Genomic DNA, 11607 nt, shown 5'->3' with positions numbered 1-11607 from the left:
ATATATATATATATATATTTATATAATTATTATTTTAAGTGCATAAGTTGCCTGGATACACACACACAAAATAAAAAAATATTTTGTATTGTGTGTGTGTGTATTTTATATATAATTATTTTATTTAAAATTGTAAATATATACATGTATAACGAGAGTCTTAAAAATCAAGAGCAATGAGATTTAGAATCATTTCAATATTCTAACACGTCATTTCAACTTTGATTTTACAGTAGCTAGACAGACACTTGCATTAGCAACATAATTGTGTTTGATATGAACATACCACTAGCACTGATTAGTTCTTGATTTGATTTGTTCCCTTACTTACTGAACCCACATTTAAGACTTAACAATGGTATAAAATAGGCAATTTTCACCTCCGTCACCAATGTTCAAAAATGTTAGTGTTAAACAACAAGCTGCAACAACAGCTAGGTACAATCTATTGTAAACTATTCATATAAAGCATGAAAATAGTGAGCAGGTCCCATCTAATGTAACAGCATTTCCTGTGACTGGGAATCATGTAAAGAGGAACCAAAAAAGATGTAGAATTCATCCTCTAAGAAAAGACATCAAACATAAAAAACAGGAAAATTCATTCAAGCTTTCCCACATTATAAGCAAACCTCTGCTGTTGCCAGTGTGATCTCACAATCCTCTGTATCCTACTCCAAACAAGCAGACGATGGAGGAGTGACATAAAGCCAGTGGTGAGGATGGGGGTTGCTTATGTGGATTGAACCCGGATCCGGAACTGTCCCTGATGGAGCTGCAGGCGGAACAGCTTACAGTTAGCGATGCGTAGGGCGGCACAGCTCGTCTTGCTCAGATCAGAGGGCATGAGGGGTCTGGTGGGGTGCCAGGTACCCGTGCTTCTGCGGAACTCTCGCACATAGTCAAAACTGGTGCCTGCAGAGGAAACATAAAGAAATGTATATCATGCAGTGAGTATTTTATGCTCTGCTCTACACAAACAGCTTGAAGACACATTATTTGTCATGTTGTATTATGTGTACAGTATTCCAAAATGGCCATCTGGCTCATCTTAGCAAATCTGTTCAATTTAAACAGCTTGTTTCAATAAACTGGTCACAAAAAAAATTCACCAATTCATTAAACTCATCATTCAGTAGTATTTCCAGAAATCAAACCTTTTTAGTGGCATTTTTGTAGTTAAATACTTAAATACTGCTGTTTATAATTGTTTTTGATTCATTAATGGTTTAAATTTAAAAGTGTATTATATACAGTAATTAGTTGTATACGCGTAAAAGTGCTGTATTTAAACACCCTAATTGAGATTATCATCGATTTTGAGAGAGATAAATACTGGCCCGATTGTACTGATACATAATTAAAAAGTGGTGTTATTTTAATATCATTGTATTAATTTAGCTTTTATAACTATTTTGAATTCGTTTTTATTTTTAGATTTCCATTTTCCATTTAATTTAAGCTATTTTTAGTAATTTTGTTGTGCTTTCTTCTTATTATTCATTAAAAAAAATCTATAAAGTTTGTTAACTTTTGTTTGTTTTAGTACATGAGGTTTCCTTAGAAACGATCTGAAATAAAATATTTTTCTTAATATTTTATTTTTTCAGTTAACATTATTTTTTTAAGTAACAACTTTTTTTTATTGTTTTAGTTGACTATAATAAGCCTTCAAAATATATATTATATATATATTCTATTATACCTTATATTATATAAAATATATCTTAAAATATATACTTTATTGTAGTTTTGTCGTTAATATAGTTAACTATTTAATAAAAATTGTAGCTTGATATGAACTACTAATTCATTAGTGGCTTGTAACATTTCAAATTAGCTGATGCTTTGGTCCAAAATATGCACTAGTTGTATCTTGAATGTATAAGTTATCATAGCACAGAATTTTCTGACCTTCTCATGGACAGAATTTGAAGATATACGTATAAAAAGACGTTCCTAGACAGAGGATAAAGTACGATTATAAGACCTTATCAGCTTACCAGTGTCAAGTTCTCCAACCACATATATACTGGCACCAATGGGAACAGCTCCATAAACAAAAGACGATGTGGCCTGTATGCAGAGGTTCTGGTCATCTAAAAGCACCCACCTGTGAGAAAAGAAAGACATGCATGAACATACACATCACTCTAGTATTGCTCTGTACGAGTGTTGCTTTGAAGAGCTGACCTTTTTAGTTCATCGTGGAAGAACTCAGACTTGCAGATGGTCATCTGACTGGACTCTGGGTTGTCAGCGTCTCTGTTCCTCACACCACCAAATACATAGAGCTCTTGTCCAATCCCACATGCTACCGCGCCAAACCTGAGGAAAACAACTCAGCCGCGTTCCCATCAAGGAATAGTGCACAAACAGTTGACAACACAGAATACTTGTCAATTTAGACTTCAGACACAGAGAAACTCTTCATTTAATCATTTTGATATCAAACTAATTCCTAGCAAACATACATAAAACATACCTACTACATTGCACCAGTTGTTTTTTTCCCATCTCTATGAATATTTTATTATTTATAAAAGTTCATCATAAATGTACAGCAAATGACATAAAAGTACTGAAAAATGGTACAAATAGTTTTATATAATAAATGTTTATAAAAACAAATGTTTGGGGTCTGTAGGATTTTTAACGGTTTTGAAAGAAGTGTCTTATGATCACCACGGCTGCATTTATTTGGTCAAAAATACAATAAAAACACTAATATCGTGAAATATTATTTCAATTGAAAATAACTGTTTTCTATTTGAATGTTATAAAATGTAATTTATTCCGGTGATGGCAAAGCTGAATTTTCCGAAGCCATTACTCCAGTTTTCAGTGTCACATGATCCTTCAGAAATCATTCACACCCAATATGTTGATGAATAGAAAATTCTAAAAGTTTTTTTTTTAAATACATATATTTTTCTAACATTGTAAATATCTGTCTATCTCTCTCTCTCTCTCTCTCTCTCTCTCTCTCTCTCTCTATATATATATATATATATATTCAAAACTATTTTATGGAGTTTTTGCCTATTGAAAGTTTTTTATTAGAAAGATTATTTGTCAGCTGAACAATCTAATGAACGCATTGTACTTCTCTTCCTCACATTAAATATGGCACTACCTTGACTAAAGGTGATGATACACGGGGCAACTTTTTGAGCAATGTGGCCGGGCAATGTTGCAGAGCGATGTTACTTAGGCACTTTCCTATTGAGAATGGGCAACAAATTTCTATCTTGATACATTAGATGGGTCCTGTGTCTCACCTGATTGCCTGTTGATGGCAACATTGTCCAGCAACATTGCTCAAAAAGTTGCCCCTTGTATCATCATCTTAAGGTCTTGAACCAATTGTGAGGAGTCAAGTCTTCTGTGGAAAGTGCTATTTCTGTTGCGTCAGTAGTTAGCACCGATGCAGAGTGTCCCAAATCAGTTTCAGGAGGTTTCATGGCAGTTAGGATGAAGGCAGCCAGGCAGCTCATTAGATTGTGTAACAGAGCTATGGACAAAACTATACTCCAAACAAGACAAGAACACTAAGAAAAATGACAGTTTATGTTCCTCCAGATGGTGATCAATTGTTTCCAGTTACATGGGTTAGACTGATAGGTCCCTTGACTACTATTATTCAAAAGACACATCTGTAAGGCATCACAGATCACAGGGTGTGTCTCAGTTCTCATAGCTGTTAGAGCCTTATGAAGACGTGCTGCCTTTGCCTTAAAATGTAATCTGTTTAACTTTTGACATTTCTCTGCATCATAGGCAGGATGTGAAAAAGCATTCTCTAAATTCACACCTACAAAGAGCATACCGCTTTGAGCATCCAGTATTTGTGGTTTGAATGCATGGGGCCAAGTTATGCTGAATGATGTTTCTGCTGTTCCCATTATCAAATAATAATGTAACCTCTTTCACACCTATTCAGTGGAAACCTGGTTACATCACCATCTTTTAAAGTTAAAATGTTATGAAACAAATTGCAAGGGCACACTGACACATTTTTCCGATGTTATATAAAAATACAGACCCTTACAAAAAATGTTGGTAATATAGGCCTGTACAAACAGCTAAAAAATCATCCCAAGTAATCCATCTAACTTCAGTCCATCAGTCTTGTGAAGTGAAGAGCTGCGTGTTTGTAAGAAGCAAATCCATCATTAAGGTGTTCTATCTTTAAATGGTGATTAATCTGTGCATATTTCTGTCCTGTCTGAATTCAGACAGGACCACTTTTTCACCGGAGAAAGCAATATTATGGATAGAGGACTCAAATTTTAGCCCGAGGCAACGGTTTGACATTAACAATGTCTTAATGATGGATTTGTTTATTACAAACACGCAGCTTGCACATTACCTACATTACTTGTGGATTATTGTGATGTTTTTTATCAGCTGTTTGGGCTCTCATTCTGACGGCACCCATTCACTGCAGAGGATCCATTGGTGAGCAAGGGATATAATGCTAAATTTCTCCAAATCTGTTCCGATGAAGAAACAAACTCATCTACATCTTGGATGGACTGAGGGTGAGTAAGTTTTCAGCAAATCTTCATTTTTGGGTGAACTATTTATTTAACTTATTGATTGTGCACAGAATTATTGCCATACTATATCAGCAAGCTAATAGGTGAGTGTTTGTAAATTGCTTTGAATAGAATCGCCTGCTAAATTAATAAAAGTCCATTTACACACTTTACCTCCTTTCCTTAAGAGGGCAGACTGTTGTCCACTGCTGGGTTTTGGGGTCATAGCTCTCCACAGAGTCATAAATCTTCCCGTACGATCCTCCGCCCATCACATACAGTCTCTTTTTCATGGTGGCACAGCAACCAAACTGAAGAAGTGTGAGAAGCATGAGAGTATTGCAGTGAAAGTATGCAGATTTGTACAAAAAAAAAAAGAAGAGCTAAATCTCACTTTGCGAACTGTGGTCATTTTTGGTCGTGTTCTCCAAACACTGCAATGGGGGTCAAACACCTCCATCGTGAGGAGGACCTCAGTGTCTTCGTTCTCTCCACCCAAAACATAGATCATCCCATCCAACTCTGCAATGGCGAAGTGCTGTCTGGCCTGGAAAGACACAAGAAAATACAATATCACAATACTGACACCTGGTGGTTAATGAAAGAACTACACTATAAAGATGTAATTATACAGTATCTACCACTTTCAACCAACTAAAATCAATAAACAAGTTCTTTTATACCAAATTGGTTATTAGCAAATTTTACCTCTAAATATCTATAATAAACTATGATGGTTAATTAATTTAGTTAATAAACTATGATGGTTAATGTTATTCCAATAGTAGCATTCCCATACACTTGGCAGACAGACTACTGAAAGAGGAATACCTGCATCATCGGTGGGATTTGGGTCCAGGTGTTGGTCTCTGGGTCATATTTCTCTCCACTGCTCAAGACAGTTTTATTCTCATTCATTCCTCCTATTGCAAACAGGTACCCCTCTGATTGGACAGACAGATTATCAGTTAACTACAATTCAGTCATTAAACAATAATAGAACACACAGAAACCCAATAATCCTCAGGAAGAACTATGCGCAACAAGTAAGACTCTGTAATTAATTTCAAAGAGTCATTTGCAGTTTAATCTATTTACAGTAAATCTATTAACAGATTCAATGGATTTTTGGAAATGCTCAGGAGAGCATACGATGGTTTTATATTGCTGTGGGATGTACTAAACTTAAGACAGGATGTGGTTTTACATCTTTTCCAGACCACACGCTAAACAAATAGCAGATTGAAGCAGGATAATTTTTAAGCTATGGATTTTCTTTCATTTGTATTAGCCAAATGTCTGAAAATTAAGAATAAGGGTCAGAGTTTTTTAATGGTTTTTAGTTATGTGCTCACCAAAACGGCATTTATTTGATTTGAAACACAATAAAAATGGCAATATTGTGAAATATTATTTTTATTCGATTTAAAATACCTGATTTCTATTTTAGTATATTTCACATCATAATTTATTCCTGTGATGCAAAACTGAACTTTCATCAGCCACTCTTCAGTGTCACATGATCCTTCAGAAATCATTCTAACATGCTGATTTGTTGCTCTAAAAATCTTTCTTATTATTAATGTTAAAAACAGTTGTGCTGCATAATATTTGTTTTTTGTGGAAACCATGATACATTTTTTTGAATAGAAAATTTGAAATATAGATATTTTGTAACATTAGTTTACTCTCACTTCTGATTAATTGAATACATTCCTATGGAATTAAAATATTAATTTCTTAAAAAAAACAACAACAACTAACTGTCCCCATACATTTGAACAGTAGTGGAGATCACTGGAATTGTTTATAATTGTGGAAATGATGCATAATGCCTTACAGTTCAAATAATGATAAGACAGATCTAAATGAAAAACAGAGGAATGTGAGCTGTACTCCCTAACATCTTTTGTTTAAACATCAGCATCAAAACAATGCTGAGACAGCACAAACCTGCTGACACAACCCCGTGGCCAACACGCCTCTCATTCATTGGCTTCAGTTCTATCCAGAGCTGCCTGTCTCGGTCGTAAAGCGGACACATGCATCGCGCTGCTGCCATGGGCCTCCGAGAGCTGCATTGGAAACACGCAGGAATTCAGGGCAATATTAAAAAAACACAGTAAAATCGAATCTTGCATAATCTAGTTAGTTTTATGTTATGCATGTTTATACTCACGTCCTCTCCTCCCCCCCTACAGTGACGATACACTCAGAGTAGCCGCGGGGTTTAAACGCAGCGAGCAGCGCCTCCCCATGCTGCATTGCTCCTCCTAGCGACTCCATACAACAATTCCGTATCACCTCCCTCATCAGGGAGTCTCCGAGCATCTGCTCCTGGAGGTAGCTCTGGTCCAGGCCTTGAACCCACACGGCAGACATCACCTCTTTCATATGGACCTGGAAGAAAGGTATCCTATTTAAAAAGGACTGATGTAAATATCAGCTCAAATAAATATAAATAAATAAATAAGTCAGTAAGTTTTGGTTTGAAAGAAACAAAACAGATTTTGTTTTTTTCAAATAAATGTTCTTTTGAACATTCTAATCTTCAAAAATTTATTTTTAATTGTAAAAATACTGTACAATATTACCGTTTTTACTGTCTTTTTGATCAATAAATGCAGCTTTGGTAAGCATAGGAGACTTTTTGTAACATTTTAAAAATCTTACTGACCCCTAACTTTTGAGCAGTAGTATTTATTTAATTTGAACATTTACTATTATAATTTTTGCTAATATTTTGAATTAGATTTTTATATATTCTGTTTTAACATTAATTTTTTATAATTTTTTTTTTATTATACATATAGTTCTTAGTCATTTTTGTTTATTTGTTTTAGTTTAGCTTTAGTTATTTTAGTACTTCAAGTTAAACAAAACTTCAACAAAATATAAGACTAGCTGAAATGAAAGTTTACCTTTTTTTTTTGTTTTTGCATTTTACTTTACTTTCAGTCAACGTTTATTTTATTTCAAGCAACTAAAATGTTTTGGTTTAATGGTTTGTTTTGATTAACAATAGTACCTCTAGATGAAATAACTGAATTACAAAATTAATTAAATAACTGTTTATGTTTGATGTTTTTCTATGGCTGTGCATATGGAACCCTTGCGAAACATTTGTTTCACTCACTCTCCGAGCTTCAATGTCATGGGCGATCCAGCGGACCACGGCCTCCAGAACGTGCTTTTCATTCCCTACGTTGAGCTTCTCCATGGACAGGAGCTCACACAGGCGATCGGGCAGCTGCTCCAGGAACTCCTCTGTATTGGCCACATCACGAAAATGAGTCTGCAGGTACTCGGTGGCCACATGGTAGACGTGGTGCAGGCAGTAATGCAAAGAGAAGACCCGAATACCGATGCAGTTCTCTGCAGTGATGCAGCTCTCCAGGAACTGACAGCACAGGGATTTGAGATCAGTGAGGAGCAGAAGATCAGCAGCCTGAACCACATCCTGGATGGTGTCTTCACTCAGGGTAATCTAGAAACCAGAGCGCCAAAGAGAATAGTTTTGTTTGGCCCACTCTACAAACAGTCAACTATAAAAGCATTGTAATTATGACAATGGAAACCCAATAGTTTGTGACATACATTCATAATTCATATCCAGTTTTCCCACACATTTTGACCAATTAATTTCTATTACTTTTCCATAATCTTTCCAACTGTTTGTAATTATAAATGAATATAATGGAATTAATTGTAATGGACAATGACTTTTTTAAAAATCATTTTATACAGACTGCACTCACAGAAAGAAATCTGCAATTAAATATTTTGTTTTTACATTTATTGATAAATATTTTATAATTCCATTACTTTTCTGGGCCTGAAAACCTTAATTGTAAAAGTCAAGGTTTTCCATAACTGAGGGAAAGATTTATGTAGTATTTGTTAGTAATATAATTACCTCCCCACTGAAAATGTACTCCAAAATCTGCCTCATGGTCGTGACAGAGATTCCTTGCAACTCGATTTTGTATACAGATCCATCCTCCTTTGGTGGGTTGTAATTTAATTTGGTCCTGGAAACATGAATAACATGAGTTTGCATTCACTGTGGAGCTGATAAAAGGACTGACCTAATATCATGGAGAATTGTTATATAAAATGCACGGCAAAGGTTCTACAAATTTGGGATTTTCAGTTTCAGCTGATTCAAGATGTGCAAGGATCTGTTTGGTGATCAGGTTTTTAGTTTAGAGTACTGCACACCATTTCTTTCTTTAATTTTTTTAAATTTTTTTATTTTGCAACATAATCTTGAACTGACCAAAAAATGCTGGACTTTTCTCTACAAGCAGTTGAACCAATAAGGGCAAAAGTGCCTTGATACAATGTTTCCAGCTCATACGCCTCTTTCATTGCAGTGATTCAATCAAGTGGACTTGGATTATGATGTGTGAAGACATGCCACACTAGGTATCAATGACGCCAAAATACCAGTGTTTTCTGTTTGCTGTTGCTTATTGTGAAAACTTGAATATTAAGCATGAAAAAGATTTGAGATCTGTGGAATCTTTGAGTTCTCAGTGAACGTTTGTGAATAACAGTTGAGAACCCAGATAAATGAATCAGTGAATTAAATTTGAAAAGCGATTCAGGGATTTGAACGAGTATTGCAAATTGCAGCAATTTTTTCTTTGAAAAGATTTGCTTCAAATGAATAGTCCATGAATCGAATTGTTTGTAAATCTCACAATTCGTAGAAGTGTTTTTGTTAATATTTTGAATTAGATTTTATTTTTATATTTTCTGTTTCCATTTTAATTTTGGTTAAAGTTTTAGTAATTTTGTTGTGTGTTTTATCATTTGTATTAATTTTTAAATAATTTGTAATGTCTATATTTTTTTTAAATTAAGTTTTAGTTTTAGTTATTTTAGTACTTAAACTAAACAAAAATAAGAAATGTTGTAGCTAATGTTGTATGTAGCTAAAATAAAAATAAAAAATGTTATCGTTATGTTTTATTTTATTTTATTTCAGTTCATGTTTATTTTATTTTAAGTAATGACCTTTTTTAGTGGTTTTAGTTTTCGTTTATTAATTGAATATTAGAGCATCCATAAACTCAGTCGTTTTGGTTTCCTTTTTTTTTTTTTTTTTTTTTACAGTAGGTCACATGAAGGTGTGACTTTTCTATTTTTTTTTTTTTTGGTGAACTATTCCTTTAATTGACCCAAGCAGCAGGCAAGGTGGGGCTGTTTGGCACACCCATATGACACATTGCTCAAGGGTCTGCTACATGTCTGAGCAAACATACCAGATCTACTGATCTGATCTCATTTCATGCAAATGTATCCCATTTTCAAGCTTATTCTCATACCTGATGTATGGACTAGCAGCAGCCAGAATGTTTTTCTGAACAGGAATCTGTTCACCATCCAAAACCAGCACTGCATCTTGAAAACAATCATCTTGTCTGAAAGACTGAAGGACCCTTAGAAGCTTTTGGGAGTGTTGAGGGTCTGACACCACTGATCCAGCATCGGCTCCAGCTCTTTTAGGGTCTGACATGCTGTTAGAACAGACAGAGAGATGATCAGACAACACAACAACAACAACATGGTTCATGCTTGTCTTACATAAACAGAACTACAGGTTTAACTCATTCAAACTCACTCCAGTGTACTTGAAATACACTTGTTCTTGATGCTCTCTGTAACTTCAGCTTCTCATAATCAGTTGTCTGTGTCAGAGCAGCGCACAATGCAGAAAAACAATTTGGCAGGTTAGTGAGGCAGCGTGAGGTCACCAGGAAGCGCCTTTTATTTTTCATAATAAAAGTTCATTTTTCCCCTCATAATAAAACATGCAGGTGTACGTAGAAATGTTCAAGAAATGGTCATAGAAAATATGGGAATAAAAGTATTGCATAAAATATTGTTTAATATTACAGTGAATTATTCGTTTTATAATTTATTTTATTTAGGCAATTTTAAGAAACATTTAAGACTATAATCTATATTCATAACATTCAAATACTTTTAAAATGCTGTTTTTAAATAGTTTCTTTAATAATAATGATATATATATATATCATATATCATATATATATAGTATGGATTACTGATAAACATGTTATCATGCAAACAACATATATTTATAATTCATGTCTGAAATTTGTTTTTAATACATTTTACTACATATGTTTTAATTATATTTAAAAATTTTTACATTTTATCCTGTCTTCTCGTGAATTTGTCTTATGTGGATAACTCGCCTTTTTGGGGGACTTGAATATATTAGTGTCATTGTAAAGCTGCAATATTTGAGAAATCACAGACTTAGAACGATCAACTTCCTTTGCAATGACTGAAAGGGTCATGATATTGAAACATTTTGCATTCAACCTGTGATAAAACTTTCATGGACTTTTTCATTAACTGTTCCCTCCTGGTGGAATGACCTGCCCAGCTCAATCCAAGGAGCAGAGTCCTTAATAATTTTCAAGAAACGGCTGAAAATACATCTCTTTCATCTTTATTTGACCCTCTAACTTTAGCCCTCTCTATTCTATTTCTATTCTAACTACTTGTTTTATTTAAAAAGAAAAGAGCCTTTAACACTAGAATTCTCTATTCTTTCTCTATTTTTTCTACTTATTTTCTTTTTATTTATTATAAATAATGACCTTCTAATACAAGCATTATCTATTCTTTTTCTGTTCTATTGACTTGTTTTATTTTTATTTCAAAATGAGCCTCTAACACTAGCATTCTCTATTCTCTTTCTATTCTTTCTACTTGTTTTCTTTTTATTTATTCTAAAAACAAAACAAGCAAACAAACAAACAAACAAACAAAAACCTTGCTACACACACACACAATCAAATGCTTTTTCACTATCTGAAAAGAAGTGAAAATGTCTTACTGTTTCAAAAAAAACAAAAAAACATTAAAAATCTTTATGAACATTCAATTTTTTTCTTGTGCTGCTATATTTGATTTGGAACTCGAGCGTGAAAATGTTTAAAACTTGACACAAATTCGGATGCAATTTCACTACCTGAAAACCATGTCTTAGTGTTTCAAAAGCATTAAAACAACTTTAACATTG

General features: G+C 33.9%; 1 protein-coding gene across 1 annotated transcript; it reads right to left on the bottom strand.

The window, feature by feature from the left end:
• Window positions 1-99: 99 nt before the first annotated feature.
• LOC107738389 (gigaxonin-like) lies at window positions 100-10280 on the bottom strand. Its single transcript, XM_016550142.1, has 12 exons — window positions 10171-10280; window positions 9875-10066; window positions 8458-8572; window positions 7678-8028; window positions 6721-6941; window positions 6495-6616; window positions 5373-5485; window positions 4936-5088; window positions 4716-4852; window positions 2194-2328; window positions 2004-2113; window positions 100-915 (listed from the first exon to the last, which is right to left on the bottom strand). The coding sequence occupies exons 2-12, from the start codon at window positions 10063-10065 to the stop codon at window positions 734-736; spliced, it is 1830 nt and encodes a 609-aa protein (XP_016405628.1). The 5' UTR covers window position 10066; window positions 10171-10280; the 3' UTR covers window positions 100-733.
• Window positions 10281-11607: the final 1327 nt, after the last annotated feature.

The sequence above is a fragment of the Sinocyclocheilus rhinocerous genome, unplaced genomic scaffold, assembly GCF_001515625.1.
Source record: "Sinocyclocheilus rhinocerous isolate Xijiao unplaced genomic scaffold, SAMN03320098_v1.1 scaffold975, whole genome shotgun sequence".
Lineage (NCBI taxonomy): Eukaryota > Metazoa > Chordata > Actinopteri > Cypriniformes > Cyprinidae > Sinocyclocheilus > Sinocyclocheilus rhinocerous.
The sequence above is the reverse complement of the archived record's forward strand: the minus strand, read 5'-3'. Positions and strand labels throughout refer to the sequence as shown.

What these genes read in the sequence shown, in the direction of transcription:
- LOC107738389 (XM_016550142.1), bottom strand. Translation starts at nt 10,065, where the DNA reads ATGTCAGACCCTAAAAGAGCTGGAGCCGATGCTGGATCAGTGGTGTCA. An exon ending in AAATGACCACAGTTCGCAAA is followed by an intron (nt 4,853 to 4,935) that starts GTGAGATTTAGC and finishes ACACTTCTTCAG; the next exon opens with TTTGGTTGCTGTGCCACCAT. An exon ending in GGTTGGAGAACTTGACACTG is followed by an intron (nt 916 to 2,003) that starts GTAAGCTGATAA and finishes TTTCCTCTGCAG; the next exon opens with GCACCAGTTTTGACTATGTG.